Genomic DNA, 23266 nt, shown 5'->3' on the forward strand with positions numbered 1-23266 from the left:
GGCGGCTGCCGGGGTGTCCGGCAGCGCCTTGCTCCCCTAGGCCTACTGGGCTGGGACCGGGAGACTCCAGGTGTGAGCAGTTTGGAGCGTAGCTTGCATGTCACCTGTGTGCGTGATCTTGAGCAACTCAGGGCCTCAACTTCCTTATCTGTGAAACGGGACCAGACCACCCATCTATCTCGCAATCCAGGGGAGCTAGATGTATACGCAGGAGGGATTGGCCGGCTCTAAAAAGTAGCCGAGTGATGCACCTCCCAGTGGCCACTCTACATGTTTTTGTGGTTGGCCGTCGTGGTCCTGCTCCAATGGAGAAAGCTAACCCCACCTTCACCCCTGGCCCAAGGGCCTCTCCAAGGAAGAAGGTAGTAGGCGGTGGCACCGTGTCCCGGTGAGAGACCTGGAGGTGGGGCCTAGGTGTCTACCTGGAGAACTAGGCCGGAGGCAGCTCCCGGCCAGGTGCGAGAGGCTCATTTGCATGCTGTTCCCCTCCCCCAGCCGCCTGTAATCCAGGTGGGAAAGGGGCTGGGCCAGTCCTGGAGGTGAATTTTGTTTTTAAGGCTCCGGGCCAGTCGTCCATTCCTTCCTAACACCTCCCTATCCTCCCCTTCCCCGGCCCGTGACTCCCAGCAGGAGTGGAGGCGCCCCTCCCCCTCCCAGCCCTGGCCGCTTGGGGCCGGGTGAATCCGCGGGCCAGTGCGGGTATAAATCACCCGGAGCCGTGCGGCCGAGCCACCGTGTGGTGCCTAAATTACAGCGTCCGGCCAAGGCCTCAAGGGGGGGCGTCGCCGGGGAGCTGGCGGGTCGTGCGGGGAAGCAGCACCCCCACGCCGTGCCAGGGCCGGCCAGCGTCCGCAGGTAGGAGCCAGTAACGGCCCGACCCGGCCTCGCCGGTCCGTTTCCCTTTTCGTTTGTGGTCGGCCCGGAGCCTTGTGCAAGGCGGGGGGCCGGCCTGCGTGCGCCCCCACCCCGGGGCCCAGGCGTGCTCTCGGTCAGAGGTGGAACGGGGAGCGCGGGGCCTGGGGGCGCCCGCCAGACCCCGCCCCCCGGAGGGCACACAGGCTGGTTCTGCTCCTCGCTGGCGCGGGCCCCGAATGCTCTAGGCCCGCCAGCGTCATCGGGAACAGATGGATGGGGGGTGGCAGGCGCCCAGCGCTCGCTCCCGTCGCAATCCGCGCTGGCGCGGGGAGGGGGAGGGAGGAAGGCGGGGGAGGCGGGCCCGCGAGGACGGCAGCGTGCGCGCCTGCCAAGCCTGGCGCGGGCATGTCCCGGGGCAGGTTTGGGGCTGGCAAGAGGGGGCTGAAAGTCGAAACCCGCAGCGCAGGGGCGGCCGCCCAGGGGGTGCTCGTTTGCCCCAGGACTCAGAAGTAGGGACGCGCTAGATCAGAGGGGTGTTGGAACAGGAGGAGGAGTTACCCCGGGGCCTCGGAGCCGCCCGGGGGAGTTACAGCCCAGGGCGCCAGAAGGCGGCGGGGGAGGCCTGGCGACCCCTGCCCCCGAGGCCCGCCCCTTTAACCCCGAGCTTCCTGGGGACGCGCCCGCCGCGATTGGGTGGGGGCGGGGCGGGGTGGGCGGAGCCGAGGGTGGGAAGGCTGGGGCCCTCAGTCCCTCTCCGCGCCGCCTGTGGGTGCCCAGGAATTTCAGGACGCTCCCTGAGTCATTCCAGTCAAGTGCCTGGGTGAGGTAGGGTGGGGGGGTGCCAGGAATGGGGAGGCGCTGCGCTGGGGCCAGAAGCGCAATGGGTCGTGCCAGTTTCTGGAGGCGGGCGACCTCGCCTCTGACCGCAACCCCAGCTACTTAATGATCCCCCTGGCGGAGCGGCGCCTCCGTGGGTTCTCCAGCCCCTGGGCCGTGGGCTCTTTAAAGAACACCCCCAGCAGCGGCCCGCATTGTGGCCTTCCCAAAAGTTACTTAAAACTGGGGGATGGGGTCCCTTATGGAATTTTGAGGCCAAGTTCTTAGTATTCAGCCTTTTCTAGTTGGGGTAATAAGGTCAGGCATAGGGGGGTGGGGCTTGGGTACACAGTCTATTTTGTGTCGCCTCCCCCCACCCCACGCGCCACCAGCGCCAAGAAGGTTGTTCTTCAAAAGGCCTCCAGGACACGGAGTTACCCGTCCGCCCATTATTGGGCCTGCGCTGTGCCAGGCACTGTTCTAGGCTCCGGGGACGCGGCTGGGAGACAGGGCTCCTCTCACGTGGCGAGGGTGCTGTGGCTGCTCACTACTTTTAGAGTCAAGTGACCGGTCTTAGCCACCAAGGTCCCCGGGACCCCGGAGCAGTCCAGCCAGGGGCTCCCGGGAGTGTGGGGGTGGCACCTCCGCGGCCCCGCTGGTGTCCTCGCCTCACCTGGCCGGCCGGGCCGGGGAGGGGCGTGTGCCTGGGCGGGTGGACCCGGGCGCCCGTCGGTGCGCGCGCGCGCGCCTGTGTGTTTGCGGCTGAAACCCGACACCTCCCGCTGGCTGAGGTCAGGGAGCCGGGAGCGAGCCAGTGGCCCGGGAGTGGGCGGCGTTGCGTTTGGGTGTGTCCTCGGCGGCGACAGCAGCAGGTGTTTCTTGGCCGGGGCCCCGGAAGCTCCACCTCCCCAGCGGGCCCGAGCTGCCGCCGCCGAGCAGCCCCGGGTGAGATAAGCAGTTTAGACAAACACTGGGCGACGGTGGCTCCAGCATGTGTCAGCCGAGGCGGAGCTGCGGGGCCCTGGCATGAAAGGTGAGCGCGCCGCACTGGGCCGGGGACGCGGGTCCTCCACCCTCCCCGCACCGCACTCTCCTCCAAGTTCGCGGGTTCTGCGGGGGCGGCCGCCAACGGCTCCCGGGCAACTTCCCCGGAGTGTGAGCGGCGATAAGAGCCGGGAGGGCGGGCAGGCGACCAAAGGCCACCCCCTTCCTCCGCCCGCGGGTCGCAGCCTGGGCGGCCTGGCTGCGGGTGGGGGCTCCGGGCTCAGGAGTGTGCTCAGTGGGGGGCGGGGGGCGTGCGTAAGTGCGTGCGGACTAGAGGTCAGATAAAGTGGGGGGATGGGGGTGGCGGGGGGAGTTTCTTGAGAGCTGCGGGCGCTGGAGAGCTGGAATGAAAACTTTGCGGCGACGCGGGAGGGAGCGAATGGGGGTGGCTGTGCGCCCCCGCGGCAGGTGCTGGTGACGGCCAAGGAAGCGGGGGGGCTCGCTACTGGGGCCGCGCCGGTTGGGGTTTTTGTCTTGCTCCCCTCCCCCTCTCCAACCCCTCATCGCGGGGGAGTTGGTCGGGAGGGCAGAACCGCAGCCTCCCGGGTCTGTGACCCTCACTCCCTGCTTCCCGAGGAAAGGGCGCGCCACGGGCTTGGCCGCTTCTCTCCTCCCTCTCCCCCCACCCCCGGCGGAGCGGCTCCCTGCCCCTCCCCTCCCCCCCGCAGAAGATGGCTGCCCCAGCCTCGGAGGTGGGAGAGGGATTGCACATCCGCCGCCCCCCACCCGCGCTGGCCTTTTTCCCTCCCCGGCCCTTCCTGCTCCGCCTGGATGCGCTTCCCCGCCCCCAGCCCTCCCGGGCCCTGCGGCCGCGCTGATGGGCGGCGAGTGGCCCGACCGAGTGGAGCCGATTCAATTATATTGCAGCACCAGAGACACCTCCTCGGCCGCCCGCCCGCCTCTCCAGCAGGCTAATTAAATTCCCTTCATGGAGGCGGAGCGGGAGTGGAGCTCACCCTCCCTGCGCCCGCCCACCCCCAGCTTCCCGCCTCCCCTCCCCAGCGCCGGGTGGGGGACCAGGGGGCCACTTAGAAATGTACAGTGGAGACTCCAGGCGTAGGCCATAGGGAGGGGGTTCCCAGATCGCGGGCAGGGATACCGCGACACCCCCACTGGATGGGGGGGTGGAGGCTGTGCTCCTTCCACGTGGTGGGCCGGGGGCCTGGTTGCAGTGTCCGTGTGAGATCCGAGGGCAGCATGCTGGCGGTGTGGGAGCACCTGCCGGGTTCCCAGCTGGGCGGTGGATGCCAGCCGGAGTTGAGTCGGTTTGGTTCTTACAAACTATCTTTTGTCTGCAAAGTGCGTTTAAAACACACTAAACCCCTGGTAACCGCTGCAGTGCCTTATCTGGGGCCTGAGGGGTAGGGGCCCACACAGGTTGGGGTTTGGAAACAAAAAGCGGGACCACCAAATGGAAAGAGAGCTCCTTTTGTAAAAGGCGCCTGAACAAAAGGCCCAGCCGCACTCCGGGTGGGAGCGTCCCCGCCTAAGCCGATTTCTAGGAGGCGGGGGACAAAGGGGTAAGAGAGAAGGTCTTGGTGGGGCGCTTTGAAATGTGCCCCCTGGTTGGCCGCCTCGTCCTCTCCCCTGGGATTCTGTGCTCCCGTCCCCCGGCAGGGGTGGAAGGGGCACCCAGGTGAGCAGCCTTCCCCGGCTTCCCTCGGTGTTGCTTAAGCTTGGGGCACTTCAGTGTTGCTCACCCTGTGTTTACGGCCGCCTCCACCAGCAGGGACGGCAGAACCTGAGGCACAGGCTGTGCCTGACTCAGCCGCCACGCCACAGGTGAGGGGCCCAGGGCGCAGGCTCCAACGGCGGCTTGTGTCATCCCGGCCGCCGGCTGTGCAGGGAGCCGCCCCGCCCAGGTAGACTCGGGAGCGCTGGAAGAGGCCCTGGCTTGCGAGAGCAGCGACCTCGGTGCTTCCTAAGACTTTCTGAGACAGCCAGCCCCGTGTGGGCAGCGTTCCTGATCTCCTGCGGGCCGGGTGCAAGGATGGCTTTTGTCACTCTGGCAGCAGCCACCAAAACCAGGAGGGGAAGCGGGGGAAGCTGGAGCCAACCACGGTTTTGATGCTTGGAGTTTTCTTTCCTGGAGCCTTGGGGGCGGTGCCGTGCCAGAACTGGTGAGAGCCCGCCAGGGGCCTCTGGTGACCTAGGGTCAGCCCCGCCTTGGGAAGGGAGGTCAGGAAGTCCTGGTTCTAGGCACAGTGAGGCTGAGCTCAAAACAAGGAAGGCAACAAGCTGGCCACTGTGGCGCAGGCCCTGAGCTCTTTGGGACGGTTTTTAGGATCCTGGAGTGTCAAGAGTTCAAAGGGACTTGTAGATCTCCAAACTCCGTGTTTTAAAACTGCTACTGGCCAGGCCTTTCCAAGCCCAATTAAGCCACAGCGTCTGGGTTCCTGACCCGGGTCTGGGGGTTGTCAGAGCTCCCCACCTGATCCAAACGTACAGACTGGGGGCAAACTGGGGCCTGGGGCCGGGAGTAGGGCTGACACCACGCTCACAGCAGGAAGCCTCCTCTGATGGCCCCGTGAGCCCTCCCCTCCAGCAGTCACTTCCCTGTCTCTGGGGGAAGTTCAGGGGCTGCAGATCTGAGTGCCTTGTGGTTTCAGAGCAGAAGCCAAGCTTGCCTGTGGGCTCAGCATCGCCGGCCCAAGGAAGAGCCAAGTCTGCACAGCGCCACTCTGTGGCAGACCAGGGTCCTGCACCTCTGAGCTAGAGATCCCCCCCCAGTCCCTGGAGTCCCAAATTCCCCTTGAGCCCCCTGGAGCAGGTACTCTCTGTCCTCCCTTGCGCTGAAGGAGGCAGACCTGGGGGACTTTGGGCTCAGAGCCCCGAGCTGAGGGGCAGGAGCTGGTGCCTCCCACTTTTCTGGAAGAGTGCGGGTAAGCTAGAGGCCTGGCTGCTACCTTTTTCCTGCCCTCAGGAACTCGCAGGGGCTTGTGGAGTTGGCTAGCAGGGCCGGTTTTTTCTGGCCCCATCTGAAGCCTTGGAATTCCCAGCCTGGGTTACTCGAAGTCCAAGGATCAAACCCCACGATCGGGCCGGGGTTGGATGGGAACCCTCTCTGGGTAGCATGTGAATTGCCTCTGTTGTGGCAACAGCAGGGTCCTCGAAAACCACAGGGTTTCCCCTCCCTTTCCTGGTGTGCTGGGAGAACTGTTTTTGAACCTGCAGAGATCCATGTTGCAGGTGACATTTCAGCTTGGTAGCTGTGCTGAAGCCTGGCCGGCTGGCTTTAATTCCTCCCCCCGTGGAGTCTCAGATCTCAGCGGCCTCACTGAGTGCGGTGTGGGATGCCGTGCTGCTGGCTTCACTTCCGCACGCTGGCCTTTCTCCCCCGGCTGAGGCCACAGCCTGGGAGGTGACGTTTCTGAGTGTCCCTGTCAATGAGAATTTATTGAGCTCCTCCTCTGAACCCAGCCGTGTGCTTGCTGCTGGGAGGTGTACAGACAGATAAAACAGGAGCGTGGCCAAAAGCAGCCCTTTGCACGCCTGCCAAACGCACACTCGGGGGCCTTTTAATCTTGCTTCTGCAGCTCTGATCCCCCACCAGCCTCTTCTCTCACGCCCTCAGCTCCAGCCAGACGAAACCACACGCCGTTCTCGCCACTCCTGCGTTTGGCCACGTCCCTGTCCTAGCATGGGCCGTCCTGTCTGCCTGGGATTCTCCCGTCCACTGCAAAGCCCACCTGTCCCTGAGGCCAGTCCACCTGCCCTTCCTGACCCGATGCCTCCCTCGCCTCCATACTCCCATGCCCATCCCGTGTCTGGAAACAGAAGTTCAGAGGGGAAGTGAGAGCTGCCCCCAGGAGGCTGGGGCGGAGCCCAGGCGTGGAGGAAGGAGCCATAGATGAGGGCAGGGCTGGTGCTGGAAAGGGCCTCTGCGTTTACCCTCACCTGCGCCTGCAAAGCATCTGTGGAAAGAAGGGGTTAGGCTGCACTGGAGGCTTTTGTGGGTCCCTGTAACTTGGGGTTTCTAGGGAGGCAGGTGGAGGAAGCAGGGAGCCTCCAGCCCAGGGGTCTCTCCTGGCTGCACTTCTGAATCACCTGGGGGGCTTTTCAAAGCGCCCAGTGCCCAGGCTGTACTGCCAAGCAGTTCAGCCCAAACCTCGGGGGGACGAAGCCTGGGCATCCATGTTTAAACCCCCCAGGTGACTGCCATGTGCAGCTCAAGCTGAGACCCTGGCTCTGCTTTCTTCCAGAGCAGCTTCCTCGTCACCGGGGGGCCAGGGTGGGAACTTTTCAGTGCTTGGCCCTCCTACTCCAGAAGAGCCTTCTGCTGGGGAAGCGATGTGGGTAGCAATTCCGTTCCCTGGGAAGATGGGCTGATGCTGTTTAAGGAGACTTGGGGTCTGGTCTTGTTCCCACCTGGGAAGCCAGAGACCGCCTTGCTTGCCCTGGAATTGGATGGAGAACCCTGATGACTCAGAAATGGACATCTCCCCTCTACCCCACCTCCCCCGCAGGACGGGGCACCTCTCACCTGGCTGCTCTCTGGATGTCTGTGGGCCATGTGTTAACCTCAGGCAGAATCCTGAAGGTCATTCTTGCCTGGCCCAGGTGGGCTTTGAGCCCTTCTAGAGGGGCTTTCAATGCAGAGTCCCATTGGCATGGGTGGATTCCTGTTCGCCCGCATCTCTGGCCAGGCCTTCCAATTCTGGAACCGGTTCCTCCAGCTGGAGGACTTGACGTATCTGAGGAGGTGTGTGTTATCGTGGTTTTGGGATCGCTGGACTGAGGCGGCGTGAGGTGGGTTCATGCTAATGGTGATGTAGACCCTCCCACTTTAATCATCACATCCTCACCCCCACCCCAGTGTTCTCATCTGTAAGACGAGGATGCAGAGGCCCTCTGGCAGTTGAGGGTGAGGATGAGATGCTGTAATGCTTGCCACATGCCCCTGACGGGTAAATGACAGATGCGGGTGAGGGTTGAGAAGGCCTGGAGCGTGGGGTGAGCGCCTGGTGAGTGTCAGCTGTTACTGTGTTGATCGGTGCATCTGACGGTCCATATCTGCCTCTTGCTTAGCTTGTGTGACCTCGGGCACTTGTGTTCTGGGCCTCAGTCTTCTAATCTGTAGAATAGGAATGACAATGTCACCTGTATCCTGAGGCTGTTGAGGGTTGAAGGCTTTATTACCAGGTGCCCAGTGCAGCACCTGACACAGGCTCTGCAAAGCCTCGCGGCTACTCCTGTTGCTGCTGCCGCTGTGGTTTTTGTTTTAATTAGAGACAGGGTCTTGCTCTGTGGCCCAGGCTGGAGCGCAGTGGTGTGATCACAGCTCACGACAGCCTCAAACTCCTGGGCTCAAGTGATCCTGCTGCTGCAGCCTCCTGAGAAGTTGGAACCCCTGGTGCGTGCCACCACACCTGGTTAATTAGGAAATTTTTTTTTTGTGGAGACAGGGTGTCACTGTGTTGCCCAGGGTGGTCTCAAATTCCTGATCTTGGGTGATCCTTCCGTCTCAGCCTCCCAAAGCACTGGAGTTATAGGCGTGAGCCACTGTGTCCAGCTTGGCTTTAATTTACAAAGCTCCAAGGCTGTGTTCCCCTACCCTCAACTCACTCGCTTGCAGTGTTGGGAGTGGCCCCTTTTCCCACCAAGACTGGAGCTGCTTTTTCTGCCCAAAGGCTCAAGGCACCACAGCAGACCCAGCCGACCCCTCTGCTGGGCTGTAGCAGCTGGAGGTTCTTTTCGGGAGCCTCAACGCCCCCTCAGGCTCACACGCACACCACTGCCCCCTTGGTGACTGGGACTCTGGGCCCAGGTGGCGGGAGGTGCTTCAACAAACTGTCCCTCCCCCAGCCCTGCCCTTCCTGTGCTCGGATGGTGGGTCTGTGGCCGCAGGCAGCAATGAAGGGTATTGATCGCCCAGCTTTTGGTTGAGCAGTATTGATGTTGGACAGGTTAAGCCGTCCCAAAGGAAAATCTATGTGTCAAGCTGAGCACAAGACAGCTCGCCAGTGGGGGCCAGGGGACGGGGCACAGCCTTAGGGGCCTCTTCTGTGCTAATCCTGAGTCTTTTATCTTCTGGGTTGGGGGGCAAAGCCTGGGGGTGCCAAGCGATGCCCCACAGCCCCCAAGGGGGTCTGGAGGGATGGCAGGCGCCCTTACGTGGTGTGATCTGTGGGCAGATGGTGTGCCGGCCAGGTCTTGATCCCACTTAAGGAGTTGTCTCTGGGATTTAGTAACCAGATGGGAAAGACTGTATTTCTGTATCCAGAGGTGCTTCGACTGTGCCGGCCTATGAGGGTCACGCTGTGGGCTGTGCGCCAGGCATGGTGGGGGGATATTCTCACTCCGGTGCGCTGCTCCTCCCGGGGAGGGACTGACTTGCTGGGTAGGGTTTATCCCCATTTAGCCATCCACCGGAGAAGAAAGGGGCCCCGGGGACCCATATCCTGCCTGTAGTCACACAGCTGGTAATTGGTAGAGAAGTAGAAACTCACACCGTGAGGTTCCCACTCCAGCCTCCTCACCCAACTCCCACCCTGTCTCCGTTAGAGCCTGGAGAGAGGTGACCGGCTGCTTCAGAAGGTCGTGTTTAACCTGGGCTTCTTACGGGGTGCAGTGGCTCAAGCCTGTAATTCCAGCACTCTGGGAGGCTGAGGCAGGTGAATTGCTTAAGCGCTGAAGTTCAAGACCCCCCTCTACAAAAAAATTAAAAAGTAAAAAAAACTAGCCAGGCATGGTGGGACATGCCTGTGGTCCCAGCTACTCAGGAAGCTGGGCAGGGAGGATCACTTGAGCCCGGGAGCTCGAGGCTGCCTGCAATGAGCTGTGATCGCACCACTGCACCCCAGCCTGGGTGACAGAGCAAGACTCTTGTCTCAACAACAACAACAAAAAAAAACAAAATTAAACTGAGCTGCTTCACCCAGTCTCGGGATGTGAGTGGATTCTTCCAACTGAATTCCCAGTGTACATTTATCTTTGAGTGTATTTTTGTAATGTTTTTGCATTTGACATGTGGTATTTTTTCCATTCACTTAAATATACGAGGATCCACTAGACAGCCGATGCTATACTGGGTGTTGAAGACACAAAGTGGAATGCGGTTCAAGCAAAAATTCTCAGCCAGATGGGAGCATTGGAGAGACTTCCGCCTCCCAGAGGCTGCCATCCACGCGGTCGTCTCTGCCGCCCATCAGGAGGGTGTGGTTAGTCACCCCGGAACAGATAAGAAAACAGGGTTTTGGAATCGGCCCTTGTGGAATGCCTGGGCCGAGCCCCACTCAGCCCTGCATCTCTGAGCTGTTGGGGAACCCGTTTAGATAGTCTCAGCCCTGGGTCTCTGCGCTGTTCTCGGCCCTGGGTCTCTGCGCTGTTCTCGGCCCTGGGTCTCCGCGCTGTTCTCGGCCCTGGGTCTCCGCGCTGTTCTTGGCCCTGGGTCTCTGTGGTGTTGGGGACCTGTTTACATGGTCTTGGCCCTGGGTCTCTGTGCTGTTGGGGAACCGTTTACATGGTCTCGGCCCTGGGTGTCTGTGGTGTTGAGAACCATTTACATGGTCTCGGCCCTGGGTCTCTGTGGTATTGGGGACCCGTTTACATGGTCTCGGCCCTGGGTGTCTGTGGTGTTGGGGACCTGCTTAGATCGTCTCTTGGAAAAGGTTTGTGGCCTCCCTTGTGCCTGGGTTTGCAGGGAGTGGAGGTGTGCGCTGAGATCGGATCTGTTTTAAATGAAGCTGATGTCCCGACCTCCTTTTTTGAATACAGTCTCATCGTTTTACAACTTGTTTCCACTTAAATGTACATCTTACAAGACTTTATAGGACTAAGGAAGTTAATCCATCCTTAGCAGGGATGCCAGACCCCTGGAGCCTGTCACCTGGGCACAGGGAGGTCATTTTAACTAAGCGGCTGGTTTCCAGTTTGAGACTGGTTGGGATCCTGCGGAGGGGCTCTGAATCCACTCACAGCAGGACTGTGTCTGCTTGGATGCTGGAGCTGGGGTTTCTCCAGCCACGGCTGGCATTGTGGACCGTGGGGTTTTGTGTCATCCGTGTCTGTTACCCACTGGAGAGACTGTTGTGTTCATTCTGCCGGATTACCCTTGAAGAAGCCGGGGAGGGGAGGGCGCTCCTGCTCACCTCTGCTTACCTGCCCACCTCGGGCTCATTCTTCCCACCCCACACCCCCCAGGGGGCCTTCAGGACGGGAGACATAGCCTGGGCTACTTGTCATGGCGCAGCAAGAACTTCGTTACCAGTCCTGGTGGACAGAGACTGCCAACTCCCAACAGCCAGGTCTGGACCTGACTGGGAAACTTACAAGTTCCTCACTGGGGTTCTGGAGGGGTGTGCGAGAATTACAGAATCATTTAGACTGAAGCAGTCAGTCATTCAGCAGTTGCAGGATGATTGTGGCCAGAGAAAGTGGCCAATTTGCCCTTTTTGGTGGCTGAGTTGGATGAGGGAGTCCAGGACTCCTGGCACATGACTGTTGTGGGGGCTTTTCCCGGACAGCCCCATTCCAAAGTCCACGTTGGCTGCAGGGTCGTTCATTTTTTCCAGTGAGGCATTTAGTGATGTCTGGGCACCGCACGTGGGGCTTTGAAGATGGGAGAGGAGTCTGGATGAGGAAGCACCATTAGAACTTGGATCATTCTGGGCCCTTTCTTTTTCACCCTGTATTTCCTCTGTCCGGGCAGGTCATACTAGGGGAGGGTGTTCGTACTCGTGGGTTGCTGCTTAGGGAACCCGGTGCTGTGGGAGTTTGTGGCCTGGGTTCACGGATGCTGCACATCTTCAAGCACATACTCCCCCGGGGTTTACAGACGGGCTCTGTGAACTTGTTAAAACTGTATGTAACATGCAGTAGGTGTATTTTCCTGGAGAGGGGGTCTGGTCTGCCACTTTGAACCATCTTGAGAGTAGACCTTTTTGTAAAAGCAGATGTAACTGTTTTATGACTTGAGGAGCAAGTCGTGGCTTGGTGAGCTGGCTTTGATTCAGGGGAGACCCACCTTGGGGTTGACATGCGCCAGAATTGTGGCCTTCACAGGCGTCCCCCGAAGCTGAGCCTGGGAAGGGGCTGACCTCTTTCTGTTACGCCCTGATGGGGTTACCATGTTGATGACATCTGAGCGGAGTGTCGCTGCGCTGAGGGTCGCAGCTGCAGCTCCTGCAGGGCTGTTAGTTGCTCAGACCTGCACGTACTTTCAGCACTGGGAAGACCTGGTGTTGAGGAAGCTGGCTGACCTGAGACCAGAGGGAGGAGAGGGGTGGTGACTCTGGCAACCTGGAGACTTACGGACAAACTAAAGGACAAGTGCCACTCATGGGACTGTGATTTTTATGGCTTTGACTTTTCAAGAGAAAGTGGGCAGCTTCATGTTGATTGAAGTCTCTTCTTTTAAAATAAAAATTAAATATTCTCATTTAAACAACACAGCATGACTTCAGGTCAAATAAACACAGGTTGAGGGGTAAAGGCTGGCCCCTTGTCCACTGTCTTTTTTTTTCCCCTGTTTTTTTTGAGACAGGGTCTCGCTCTGTCACCCACACTGCAGTGCGGTGGCGTGATCACTACTCAACGGCAGCCTCAACCTCCTGGGCTCAAGCGATCCTCCACCTCGGCCTCCCAAAGTGCGGGGATTACAATCGTGAGCCACTGTTCTCTGACCCTCTCATCTAGTCATTTCCACTCTCTCTCCGTGGTACGGACAGGGAAACTGAGGCTCAGGCCATGCGGTGCCCTGGAAGTCCGCACTGAGCTGTTGGGCGTCAGTCAGCCTGGGCCCACCCCCCCCCCCCCCCCCCCCGGTTTTCCAGCTCAGGACCAAGCCCTTTTTGCTCAGCCCCCATAGTGTGTTTCCTCGAGGCTTCCCAGCTCTCAGCCTTCCGCGGAGGTTCAGGCTGGCTGAGTGGGATGGGAGGGCCCCGGTGCCTGCAGGCAGGCACAGAGCGTCTCTGACTTAAAGCCACCCATTTCTGCTGGTGTGGGCGTCCCCCCACTAGAGGGAAGGGACCTTTTCCAGCCGTCACCATCTCCCTGCCTCTGAAGCTGGAGACCGTGGGCCCCTCTTCCTGCCGCTGCGCCACCTCCCCTGCTGCTCAGGCCACTCCTGGCCGCAGCATCATTGCTCCTTTGAGCACCTGTTGGCGTCCACCTCCTGCACGGCCTGGTCCCTGGTCTTGGCTGGAGACTAAGGGCCCTGTAGACAGGTGTCGGCACTCACTCGGTATGGAAGGGACAGGCACTCCTGAGAGATGTCCCCAGATACTCTGTCCCTCCTACTTACCTGAGGGAGCTTGTTAAACACTCAGCCTCCTCCACGCTGGGGAGCAGGAGAGGGGCCTCGTGAGCAGGTGTCTCAGCATCCTCCTCCCTCTGGCTCTTTCCACTAAGAGGGCACCTGGCCTTGACCTGTGCGCCTCCAGCTCCAGCCCCCTTCCTCCTGCTGGCCCATGCCCCCGGCTCCTACCCGCCATCCCACAGAAACTTGGAGACCTCAGTGCCCGCCCTGGAGCGGGGTCCAGGTTGGGTTTCCCTCCTGGGCACCTCTCGCCTGTGTGGACACCTTGGACCCCATCCATTCCTCTGCCCAGGGCCTCCGGAGGGAGGAAGGGCTCCCGCAGGAGTGGGTGCAGTGGAAGGCAGCCCGGTCAGCTCTGGTGCCGCGGGCTACACAGGGCACCCGGGGGCGGTTCTGGGCTCCAGCACCGGTGCCCTCTGGCTGAGAGCTGTGGGAAAGTGGGGCTGGGGGAGGCCCTGAGTCCAGAGCCTTCCTATTCCCAGCCATGTAGGTCCCATCTGTAAAACGGGTACGGCACACGGGTGGGCACCCAAACAGCCGCCACAGGGTGACAGCTGCCGCAGGGAGGGGACCCCAGGTGACGCCAGCCATTTCCAATCCCTTCTCACATTGAAGGGAAGCAGCCGGCACCATGGCCAGGACAGCTGGGTTTCCTTCCGGCTGCTGAGCCTCCACGTGTGACCTGGGCTGAGGGCGTGAATCTCCAGCCTCTGTTCGCCCTCCGGAGGCTGGGAGTAAAGCATCCCACTGTGTGGAATAAACAGGTGGAGAGAGGCGCCTGGGCACCGCCAGGACCACTGCCTCCAGGAAGCAGCCCATGGCGAGAATGTGACAAGGTACTCCAGGGACCGCCGAGGGCACAGGGTGGCGGAGGGGCCGGGAATTGGCTGGCATGGGTGAGCCCCTGACTCCGTCTCAGCTGAGCTGTGTGGCTCCCGCGGCCTGTGTCACTTTGCTGTTTGGGCAGCGTTGCTTTCTGGAGTCTGCTTACATGAAGGGAAGTAAGGGTACAGGTAGCCGGTGCCCGGTAAAAGTCGCCCTCTGGTACCCTCGTCGCCATTGGCGCTGGGCACCATCTCCTGGAGTCACAGCTCTGGACACCGACCCCAGCCTTGACTCAGGGCCCTGCCCTCCCCTTGGTCTGTCCTGCCCCTTTAGGAGGCCGCCTCCCCGCCGAGACCAGGCTGCCGCCCGCATCTGCCAGTCCCGCCCTTCCCGCCACCCTCCTCTCCAGCCCTTCATCTGCCCGGCCGGCTTCTCCGCACACGCAGCAGCCGCTTAGGATAATCGCGTCAAATGTTGCTGCCATCTGTTGCCTGACTTCCCGTCCCTTGCCTCCATCCAGGAACCTCCGGGACCAGTCTGTGGCTGTGACCCTCAGTCGTAGGACTGTCGGCTCTTAGGAGGCCGCTGTCCACGGGTCCCCAGGATGCAACCCCAGCCTCCAGCGCCATCTGTGCAGAGCTCCCCTGCCGTCCTCAGAACTGTAGTGTGGTGTCCAACCTGGGAAGCCCCTCCAGGTGACCTGCCGCCCCCCGGTGACACCCCTGGGTTTACCGGGTCCCTTGCACTGTCCAGTGCCGTTGTGTGGGCACCTTCCGAGAGCTCTGCACCCGTGTTCTGCAGAAGAACCCCTTTGTGTTCCCAGCATGGCAGTGGGCAGAGACAAGGCTGGGGAGACACTGGGGTGGCCAGCCCCCCCTGCCAGCCACCCCCATTCACAGCAGGACTGCAGCTTCGAGGATGTTGTGGGGCTCAGGCAGAATATGGGGTTCAGGATGGCTGCTGGGGGCCCTAGGCATGGCTTGGGAGATGGCTCATTGTGGGTGGCTCTGCATGGTTGTCTGGGGCCTGGTGGGCATCTGGGGACTCCTACCGTGGCTCAGTGAGCGTGGTAGAGGACAGGTCTACGTGGGCCAGGCGTTGTGTTGCTTTTCCCTCCTGGGGTGGGGACTCCTGTGGCTGTGCAGGTTGCCCCCGCCCACCTGCCTGTGTTTTCCCAGCCCTTCTGGTTCCAGGTCAGGATCCAGGCCACCTGCGAGGGCTGTCCCTTGCCCTAGCCATGAGCGATGGCCCTGGCCGGTTTCTGGGACATAGACCTTGGGAAGCAAGTCCAGTGTGGGGACCCAGGGCAGCCTGGGGGAGGTGTTCTTAGTCGGAAAAAAAAAAAAAATGAAGGCACAAGCAGGCTGCCCCCATGCATCTGGAGCAAGGAGACCTCTCCCCCAGGGCCTCCCGGCCCCCTCCCTTGCCTCCACCCCCAAGAAAAATCGCTTTGTGCGCGTGAGCTTGGAACGCGTGGAGGGCAGATATGATAATGAATTTATTATGAAGCCGCCCAGGCTCCTGGGGGTCACGTGGTGCCCGTGCAGCCTCAGCTGCCAGGGTCTGTAGCAGGGTGACCTGGCCTCGTTAGGGCCACAGAAGCTTCGTTCCTTTGGGGGAGCAGGGATCGCGGGGGCGGGCACCGGTCCCCGAGCTGGGGGACGCCCTTTATTTGTTCACAAACATTTCTTTCTGCGGTAATGAAAAATTACCAAGAGGGGTGATTAGAGAATCCAGGTCCAGATTGTGCGTGCGGGGCCTGAAAGTGAAGGCCTGCTGCGCCCAGCCTCACGGGGTGTAATTACCCCACGGGGGGCTGTCAGGGGGAAGGGGCGGATTGGTGCTTGAACCGGGGCCCAGCAGAAAATTCATCTCAGCTATTAGCTTGTAATTACAGAGCACGGAGGGAGCAGGCCTGAGGTCTGGTGCCGGGGAAGAGCCGGGATGAAAGGAAGCAGTAATTATGGGATCCGCGGGAGGCCGGGAGGGCGGCTGGCACGCTGATTAATAAGCCCCTCCACCCTCGTGGGGAGGGGGAGCGAGGGATGGGACACCATATTTAATGGAGTAGAGAGACCTTCCCCCCTCTTTTAAATCCTGTTGTTGGAGCGTTTGGACAGCAGGCAAGCTGGTTTGGGGTCTGTTCCGAAGAACCAGGAATGAGATGGGTTCCGGAAAAATACCAGCTCGCTGGGCCAGCCAACCTTGCCCCTCTCCATTGGGACTTTGCTTCCTTTTCTTCTTGCCTTTTTTTTTTTTTTTTTTTAAAGCATTGTGCTGCTTCTGACCATATTAGAAACCTACGCAGAGAATAGGAGAAAGTATTGATTCAAGAAGTGGTGCTTTGTTATGGGGGGGGCCTCGCCCCAGGCCTGGTGGGCTTTGCTTCCCTAGACCTTTCCTGTCTGTGAAATGGTGGGGCCTGAGGGTTTTGTGGTGCTGTGGGCGGCTGCTTCATTCTCCGTTTCCTGCCCTCTGGTTTCTGGCAGAAGCCTCTAGGTTCTCAGCTCTGCCAAGCAGACTGTCTAGACCAGGTGGGTTCTTTCTGGAAGGGTCCAAGGAGCAGACAGTTGAGGCTCATGTGAAGAAGGCGTATGTTTCCTGGCCCGAGGTGCCTTTAGGTGTCTGTCTATGGCAGCTTTTTTTTTTCCTGGGGGTGGGGGTCAAGGTGGCAGCTGACAGTGGCAGGAAGGGGGGTGTCCAGAGCAGCATGTGATGTAAATAAGAGGGTGGGGGCCTCACAGACCTGGTCCACCTAGACCCCTGGCTCTTTTTCGCCTGCTGAGCTGCACATGTCAGGAGAGCTTGTACAGTGCAGAGACAGCCCCCGGCCCTCATCCATCACAGGCCTTCACCCGGTGGAGCTTATTGCCAGCTGTTAGGATAATGAATTTACATGAGCTGATAATGTAGACAAGAATTCAGTCAATGTCCAGGAGCGCAGAAGTTAATAAATACCTCTCTAATGAGGGCAGTGGGGGGTGAGCTTTCCCAGGGCCTCCCTCTCCCCGCTGCCCCTGGGTCCGCCACAGACACCTTGGCACCTGCCCTGGCCTCAGCCAGAGAACACCTGTGTGAAAGGAGGCCCACATCTGCCTCCCTGGGGAGGGCTGGGGGCTTTGTGCCGAGGCCTGGGGGGCAGCAGCCTTGAAGTGACCCCACCAGGCCTGTGATGGAGGGGCAGGAGGCAGGTGGGCCCTGGAGGCTGTGTCCACTTGCAGCAGGTCCACGGAGACCCCTCCAAGGATCTCTGGGTTCCCCGGTGCTTGGCCTCCTGTCCTGGCCTCGAGGGAGCTGCCCCCAGCCGCTGCAGCTCCTGCCCCGCCTGCCCAGTGCACACATACTGAGGAGCAGCACTAATTTTAGATTCCCCCTAATGAAGCCGCTCATTTGGAATTCTATTTTAAGTGACCTGACATCAGCAGAGCCGCTTCCCAGGCTCACAGCTCCTCGGGAGCCTGCAGCTGACACCGGGGCAGGGATGCTGCCTGCAGGGGACCCCCAGGGACCCAGGGAGGCTGTACCTCAGGCTGGAGGGCCATGGGGCCTAGGGAGCAGGCATTGCAGGGATGCGGCCTGCAGGGGACCCCCAGGGACCCAGGGAAACTGTACCTCAGGCTGGAGGGCCATGGGGCCTAGGGAGCAGGCATTGGGCTTTGTCAGAGGCTGGGGTACGGAGGTTGCTGTCAGGATGCCAGCGGGCTAGTGATAGTGACATTGAGGTAGCCTCAGACCCGGGCATGGAGGGAGTGGGCAGAGGGTCTCCCTGGGTGAGGGCTTAGGTTCCGACTCCCGCAGGGACACCCCAGTTCCCTCCACCCCTGCCCTGGGGCTGGATGGCCCCACACTTTTGTTGGCGGTGCCAACTTCGTGCCGTCGAGCCGCCATCCCTTTGAATGGCCGCCTTTTAAAAGCCTGGTTCTCTGCAGAAGAATTAGAACATTCAGAGACAGAAAAAAGGTGAAAACGAAAGACATAGCTCCTCTCGTTGCCATCTGAAGACACTGCCAGTAGCCTCAAGGTGTGTGCACCATTTGGGGTACGACCTGGGACTCGCACCATGGCCTCTGTGTACCACTGATAGGCTTTGGATGTGTGTCCCCTCCAAACCTCATGTGGAAATGTGACCTCCAGTGTTGGAGGTAGGGCCTGGTGACAGTGATTGGATCATGGGGGTGGATCTCATGAAGGGATTATCACCGTCACCTTAGTGACGAGCACGCTCTTAGCGAGATCTGGGTGTTTAAAAGTCTGGGACCTCCCCACTCTTGATCCCTCTCTTGCCACCGGATGTGCTGGCTTCCACCATGATTAGAAGCCTCCCGAGGCCTCCCCAGAAGCAGATGCCAGCACCACGCTTCCTGTACACCCCATAGAGCCAGGAGCCAAAAATAAGCCTCTTTTCTTTATGAATTACTCAGGCTCAGGTATTTCTTTATAGCAACACAGACAGCCTAGTTTAGCCCCCAACCCATGCCTGTGGCTGGTGGTCACAGCATGTCTGCCCGGGCGGCCAGCCGGCCTCATGAAGGCCATGGGAGAGAGAATTGGCATCTGCTCCCAGACCTCCAGGATGGGTCACCTCGAGGTGAAATGACCGTACAGTGCCCCATGTCCCCCTTTTGTGGCAGCGTGTGGTGCGGGTTGCAGGGCACAGTTGGCCACCCAGCCTGCACCGGAGATCAGCCCTGGAGCAGCCCTGGAGCTGGGCCCTGGCTGGCGTGTCACATGGGCACTGTGCTGAGGTCCTCTCAGCCCTGCTCTGCATTGGCCCTGGGATCCAAGCCTGCCTTCACCCATCTGGGAAATAGGCCCAGTCACGGCTTTCTCATAGGTCTGGCCCATGCTTGGGGAAGGGAATTAGTCTCTACCTCTTGAAGGGATGATTGATGAAGACTTTGTAGACATTCTTTTTATTTTTTGTGAGACAGGGTTCTGTTACCCAGGCTAGAGTATCGTGGTGTGATCATAGCTCACTGTAGCTCCAACTCCTGGGCTCAAATAATCCTCCCAAACAGCTGGGAGTTACAGGTACACACCTGTAGTTTCAGGGTAACTTATAGAGACAGGGTCTCTCTATGTTGCCCAGGCTGATTTGGAACTCCTGGCCTCACGCAGTCCTCCCACCTCACCTTTCTACTTAGTTGGGATTGCAGGTGTGCCCGTCACGCCCAGGATGAATGTTTTTAACCATTGCAGTCCAGTATACCTTAGCTGTGTGTGGTGCATACACGTGACCATTCACACCTTCTGATCGGGTGCCGTGGTTGGGCCATGGACTGAGCAGGTGCTGGTAATGAGCAGTGGGGGCCCGGGAAGCTGGGTTCAAGTCCTGGACATGCTGCTCAACTACTTGACCTTGGAACAAACTTCAGTCATCTGGCCTCGGTTTCCCCATCTGCACACTAGGCCTCTTGGGCTTGGGCGATGGCTGTGAGGGGTGGGACACAGGCTGGGTGGTGGGTGACGGCTCATCTGCTGTGGCTTCTCCTGGGCTCATTGTGAGGCTGTCTTGAGAGGTGCCCGACTGGTCTGTGTGACTTCTGAGAGCTGCTGCAGTATCCCCTGTGGGGGTGGTCTTTGCATTCCTCGGGGCCTTGCTCCTGTCTTCCAGGCAGCCCTCCTAGCGCCACCCTCCTGAGCGCCTCGTTGGGACCACGAGGACCTGGTTCGTTGATGTCCGCGTGGGTCCCTGTGAGGGTGGGACTCTGTCCTGTGCCACTTTGTCTTTCTAGACATTCCCTCCTAAAAACCCCACAGCCTACTCAGTGTGGTGCTGAGGGTGCTTTGGTGACAGGTAGGACCCGGTGGTCCTCTGGACTGCCCATGGCAGCCCCCATGTGGGCCACGTCCTCTGGTGTCCCCTGCAGGCATCAGGACAAGAGCGCTGGTCTTCCCCCTGCCCCAGTGTCCTCTGTGTCACCTTTCCCCAGCCATCGGCCTGTTGGGGTCACGGGGTGGCCCTCTGCCGAAGGTGTGCGGGTTTGTGGGCCCAGGGCAGGGGGCTCTTGGGCAGGGTGCCCACCAGCTTGACACCACGTGTCCTCCCCACTGTGGCTCCGGTGGGGTGGGCAGTGCAGACCCAGAGCATGGGTGCCATTTGCTGAGACACCTGTGTGACCGTGGCTGGACCTCCTGCCTGCTGGGACTGGCATCTGTCCTTGCTCGCTGGCATGCTGTCTGTTAATGGCCATGGGGCCCCCCACAGGCTCTGAAGCCCCTCGTGTCAGTTACCCCATTACGCTCAGGGGAGTGACCTCATGAGGTCAGCTTTGCTGTGCTGTTACCCCGTTGGGTAGATGAAGAAACTGAGGCCCTGAGAAGCAAAGTAACTTGCCCAAAGCAAGTTCAGCCAGAAGCAGCAGAGCGTGGGTCTGAGCCACAGGCGTGCTTTCCTTGCCCCCACCGGACCCACAGGGAGAGGCACTGATGGCAGCCCGGTGCGGGGGACAGGCAGAGACCAGGCCAGCCTTGGGGGCAGTACGGCCGGCAGTGCGGAGCGGAGAGCAGCTGGCAGGGTTCAGGCTGACCGAGGAAGGGCCCTTGTTGGCTGCCCGCATTTTCTGGAAGTCAGGCTGCCAGGCAAAAGCCCCCGCCCTCCCGCGTGCTTGCATGTCTGTGCCAGGTTGAAGCGGCCTTGGAAAGGCAGGGTGGGGGTGCGGGTCCCCCTTCCATCCCTGGTCCCTCCAGAAAGACCCAAGCTAGGTGGGGCCCACTGCTGCGGGGCACGGCCACGGCACCACGTGACTGCTGGCAGCTGGGGGCTGGCTCGCCTGCCATGGGCGTGGGGCTCTTAGGGGTCCTTTGTTCCTGAGGTGTGAGCTCTCACTGGAGAGAACAAACGATGTCCCCTAAACTCGCTCTTGCCTCATTGTTGTCTCATTTGCAGCTCTCCTCATAGGCAGTGCCCCCGCCCTTCCCTCAGTACCCCCAAAGAGTTATTTTCTCCCTACATCCCCTGTCAGGAGAGGGAGGACTTTGCTCCCTGAATACACGCCCAGGGCCCATGGCCTTTGGTGGCAAGTTCTGGGGATAGCAGGTGGACAAAGGAGGTCTTGAGGGGGTCCCCTCCACACTGCCTCCGGGCCTGCCGCCCATGGGGACAGGTTCCAATCAGACTTGTCAGTGTGACTTAGAATCTGGCAGAGGTGGGGTGGGCTCTGGAGGCCAGGGTAGCCTCTTCGGTGAGGGCGGTGGGCCCACAGCCCCGGGGGGACCCTGGGACCCCCTTGCCCTTACCCCATAGGAAGTGCACAGTCCGCCCCTCTTGTGTTATGTGTGGTCCCCCAGATGATCTCTGTGACGCCAGCATCCGCCACTCCAACCAAGATGCGTCCGCAGGGAGGAAGCCGGGATCCTGGCCTGTGGGTGATGTAGGGGTGGGGGCGTCTCGGGAGGGAGGGGATGCTGGTGAAAAACATTTTGACCAAGTTGGGCTTTTATTGGTTGGACACACGGGATGGGAGGACTGAGGGCTTGTTCGGAGGTGGCCATGTCCTTTCCCCAGTGGTTCTAATGTCACCAGATGGGCTCAGACCTGCTGCTGCTGTAGCTACCACCACTGTCCGGGAGGGCCAGGTCAGCTGTTGCTGGGCCAGGTCGGCCTGAACTTGGCCCTGGAAGGAAAGGGAGGGTTCCAAGCTGCACCGCGGTTTGGATTCGCAGTTTTCTGTTTTTAGCATCTCAGGGCAGACTCTGTGCCCAGTAAAGGGCCACAGTGGGGTCTGTGGGGCAGCCGTGTTCTCCACCACTCCCCGTCAGCCTGCCTGTGTGGCCCCATCTCTGGGACCCCTCTCAGACAGAGACGCACAGGGTCCCTGAGTGGCGGGGAGGCTGGGGGTCTGCGCTGAGTGCCCATGTGGACTGGGCTGAGTTGGGGCCTTAGTTTCCTTTTCTGTAATGTGGGGCAGAACTCGTGCCAGCCTCCTGAGGGCATTGCCCTGCGTGCCTGGCATCGTGTGCTTGTCGCGTCGGTGGCCACAGCAGTTGTCTTGGTTCCCGTCATCCCTGGGCCTCTCCGTTGGCGTGTTTCTATCCTGAGGATGCGGGCTGAACGCCTCCTCACCCTGGGCCTCGGTCTCCTTCCCCACACCCTTCGATGGTCTGGGGCCTGTTGGGTGATACGCGGGATCCTGCGCGGCCTGCCCAGCCCAGATTGCCCTGGAGAGGTAGAGGGACAGTGCTGGCCCAAGCCAGTCAGCATCTGGGGTCCTGGGGGCCCCTTGGGTCTGTGCCAGGTTCCATCTGGACTCTGGGGACAGGGTCTGTTCTCTCCGCAGCGCTGGCTCTGTCCTGTTCTTGCTTGTCCTGCTGGACCCCCCGGGGCTGCCCCTGCTCCCTGCATGCTGCTGCTGACACCGGCACCCCCCGCCCCAGCCCTGCCCACCCTGCTCTGGTGCTGGGCGCTCCTGCTCTCTGGGTGACCTCTGGTTCTTCTTTTCCTGTTTCAGGCATGAGCCATGAGCCCAAGTCCCCTTCGCTAGGGATGCTTTCCACCGCGACCAGGACCACCGCCACCGTCAACCCCCTCACCCCCTCGCCGCTCAATGGCGCCCTGGTGCCCAGCGGCAGCCCCGCCACCAGCAGCGCGCTGTCGGCCCAGGCCGCGCCATCCTCCAGCTTTGCCGCCGCGCTGCGCAAGCTCGCCAAACAGGCGGAGGAGCCCAGAGGTAAGGGGGCCCGCCAGGCTGCGCGTGGGGGGAGCTGCGGCTCCCGAGGCCAGGACTCAGCCTCCCGCCCGCGGCGTGCACGTGCACAGCAGGTCTGGTTTTTCCTGTGCCGTGTGCTCTGCGTGGAGCAGGCAGTGCTGTCTGAGCTGCAGACCCTGGGCCAGCCCACCCGCCCGCCCCAGCACCTCTGCTTTGCCTCTGTGCTTCTGTCTCTCCTGCCTCTGTCCTTCCTCGGCCCCCGGAGTCACTGTAGGGATGTCTGGCCGTAGCGAGGTCCTCCTGCCAGCTCTGTGACTTGGTTGGGAGGAGGGTGGGTGCCCTGGACCAGGCTGCAGAGGGAGAGCTAGGCCCTAGTGCTCCCTGAGTGGCCCCTTGCCCAGGCTTCGACCACCCCCTCCAGACGTGGCAGAGAACATGGTGTCCCTGGACACACAGTGGTCTGGAGCGGGGATCTCTAGCACAGCTGACCCCACCACTGCTTAACTCCCTGAGGCAGAGACTGGGGGGAGCGTAGACAAGCGGCCCCTTGGGGTCTGGAGCCTTGGCTTCTGGTATCACCTGGGCAGGACCTGCTGTGTGACCCGGGGCCCGTACTGACCCTCTGAGCTTCGTTTTTCCTGTCTGTGCAGTGAACCTCTAAAGAGGCCCCCTTTGGCTCTGGCTTTGGGGCACTTCTTGGGGCCTGCGATGACCATTGGCTGCCCATGCCCGGGCTGCTGCTGGCACGAACGGGGTGGCTCACTGGGCGGCTGGAGCTGCTGGGGGCCTTGGCCCTGTGGATTCCGGCCTCGGACACCCT

The 23266-nt window shown here is 60.8% G+C and overlaps 1 protein-coding gene across 4 annotated transcripts in view; it reads left to right on the plus strand.

The window, feature by feature from the left end:
• GSE1 (Gse1 coiled-coil protein) overlaps positions 1-23266 on the plus strand; it is a 297677-nt gene that overhangs the window by 233306 nt on the left and 41105 nt on the right. Inside the window, exons 1-2 of one of the 4 annotated variants that reach the window (XM_025369674.1) lie at positions 2436-2704; positions 22249-22467. In XM_025369674.1, coding sequence (XP_025225459.1) covers positions 2698-2704; positions 22249-22467 — 226 coding nt within the window. In that variant the 5' untranslated portion in view covers positions 2436-2697. Of the gene's footprint in view, positions 1-748; positions 856-2435; positions 2705-22248; positions 22468-23266 lie in introns of those variants that run through there. The other 3 variants (XM_025369673.1, XM_025369676.1, XM_025369675.1) reach the window with 3 other exon arrangements.

This window comes from Theropithecus gelada, chromosome 20 (assembly GCF_003255815.1).
Source record: "Theropithecus gelada isolate Dixy chromosome 20, Tgel_1.0, whole genome shotgun sequence".
Lineage (NCBI taxonomy): Eukaryota > Metazoa > Chordata > Mammalia > Primates > Cercopithecidae > Theropithecus > Theropithecus gelada.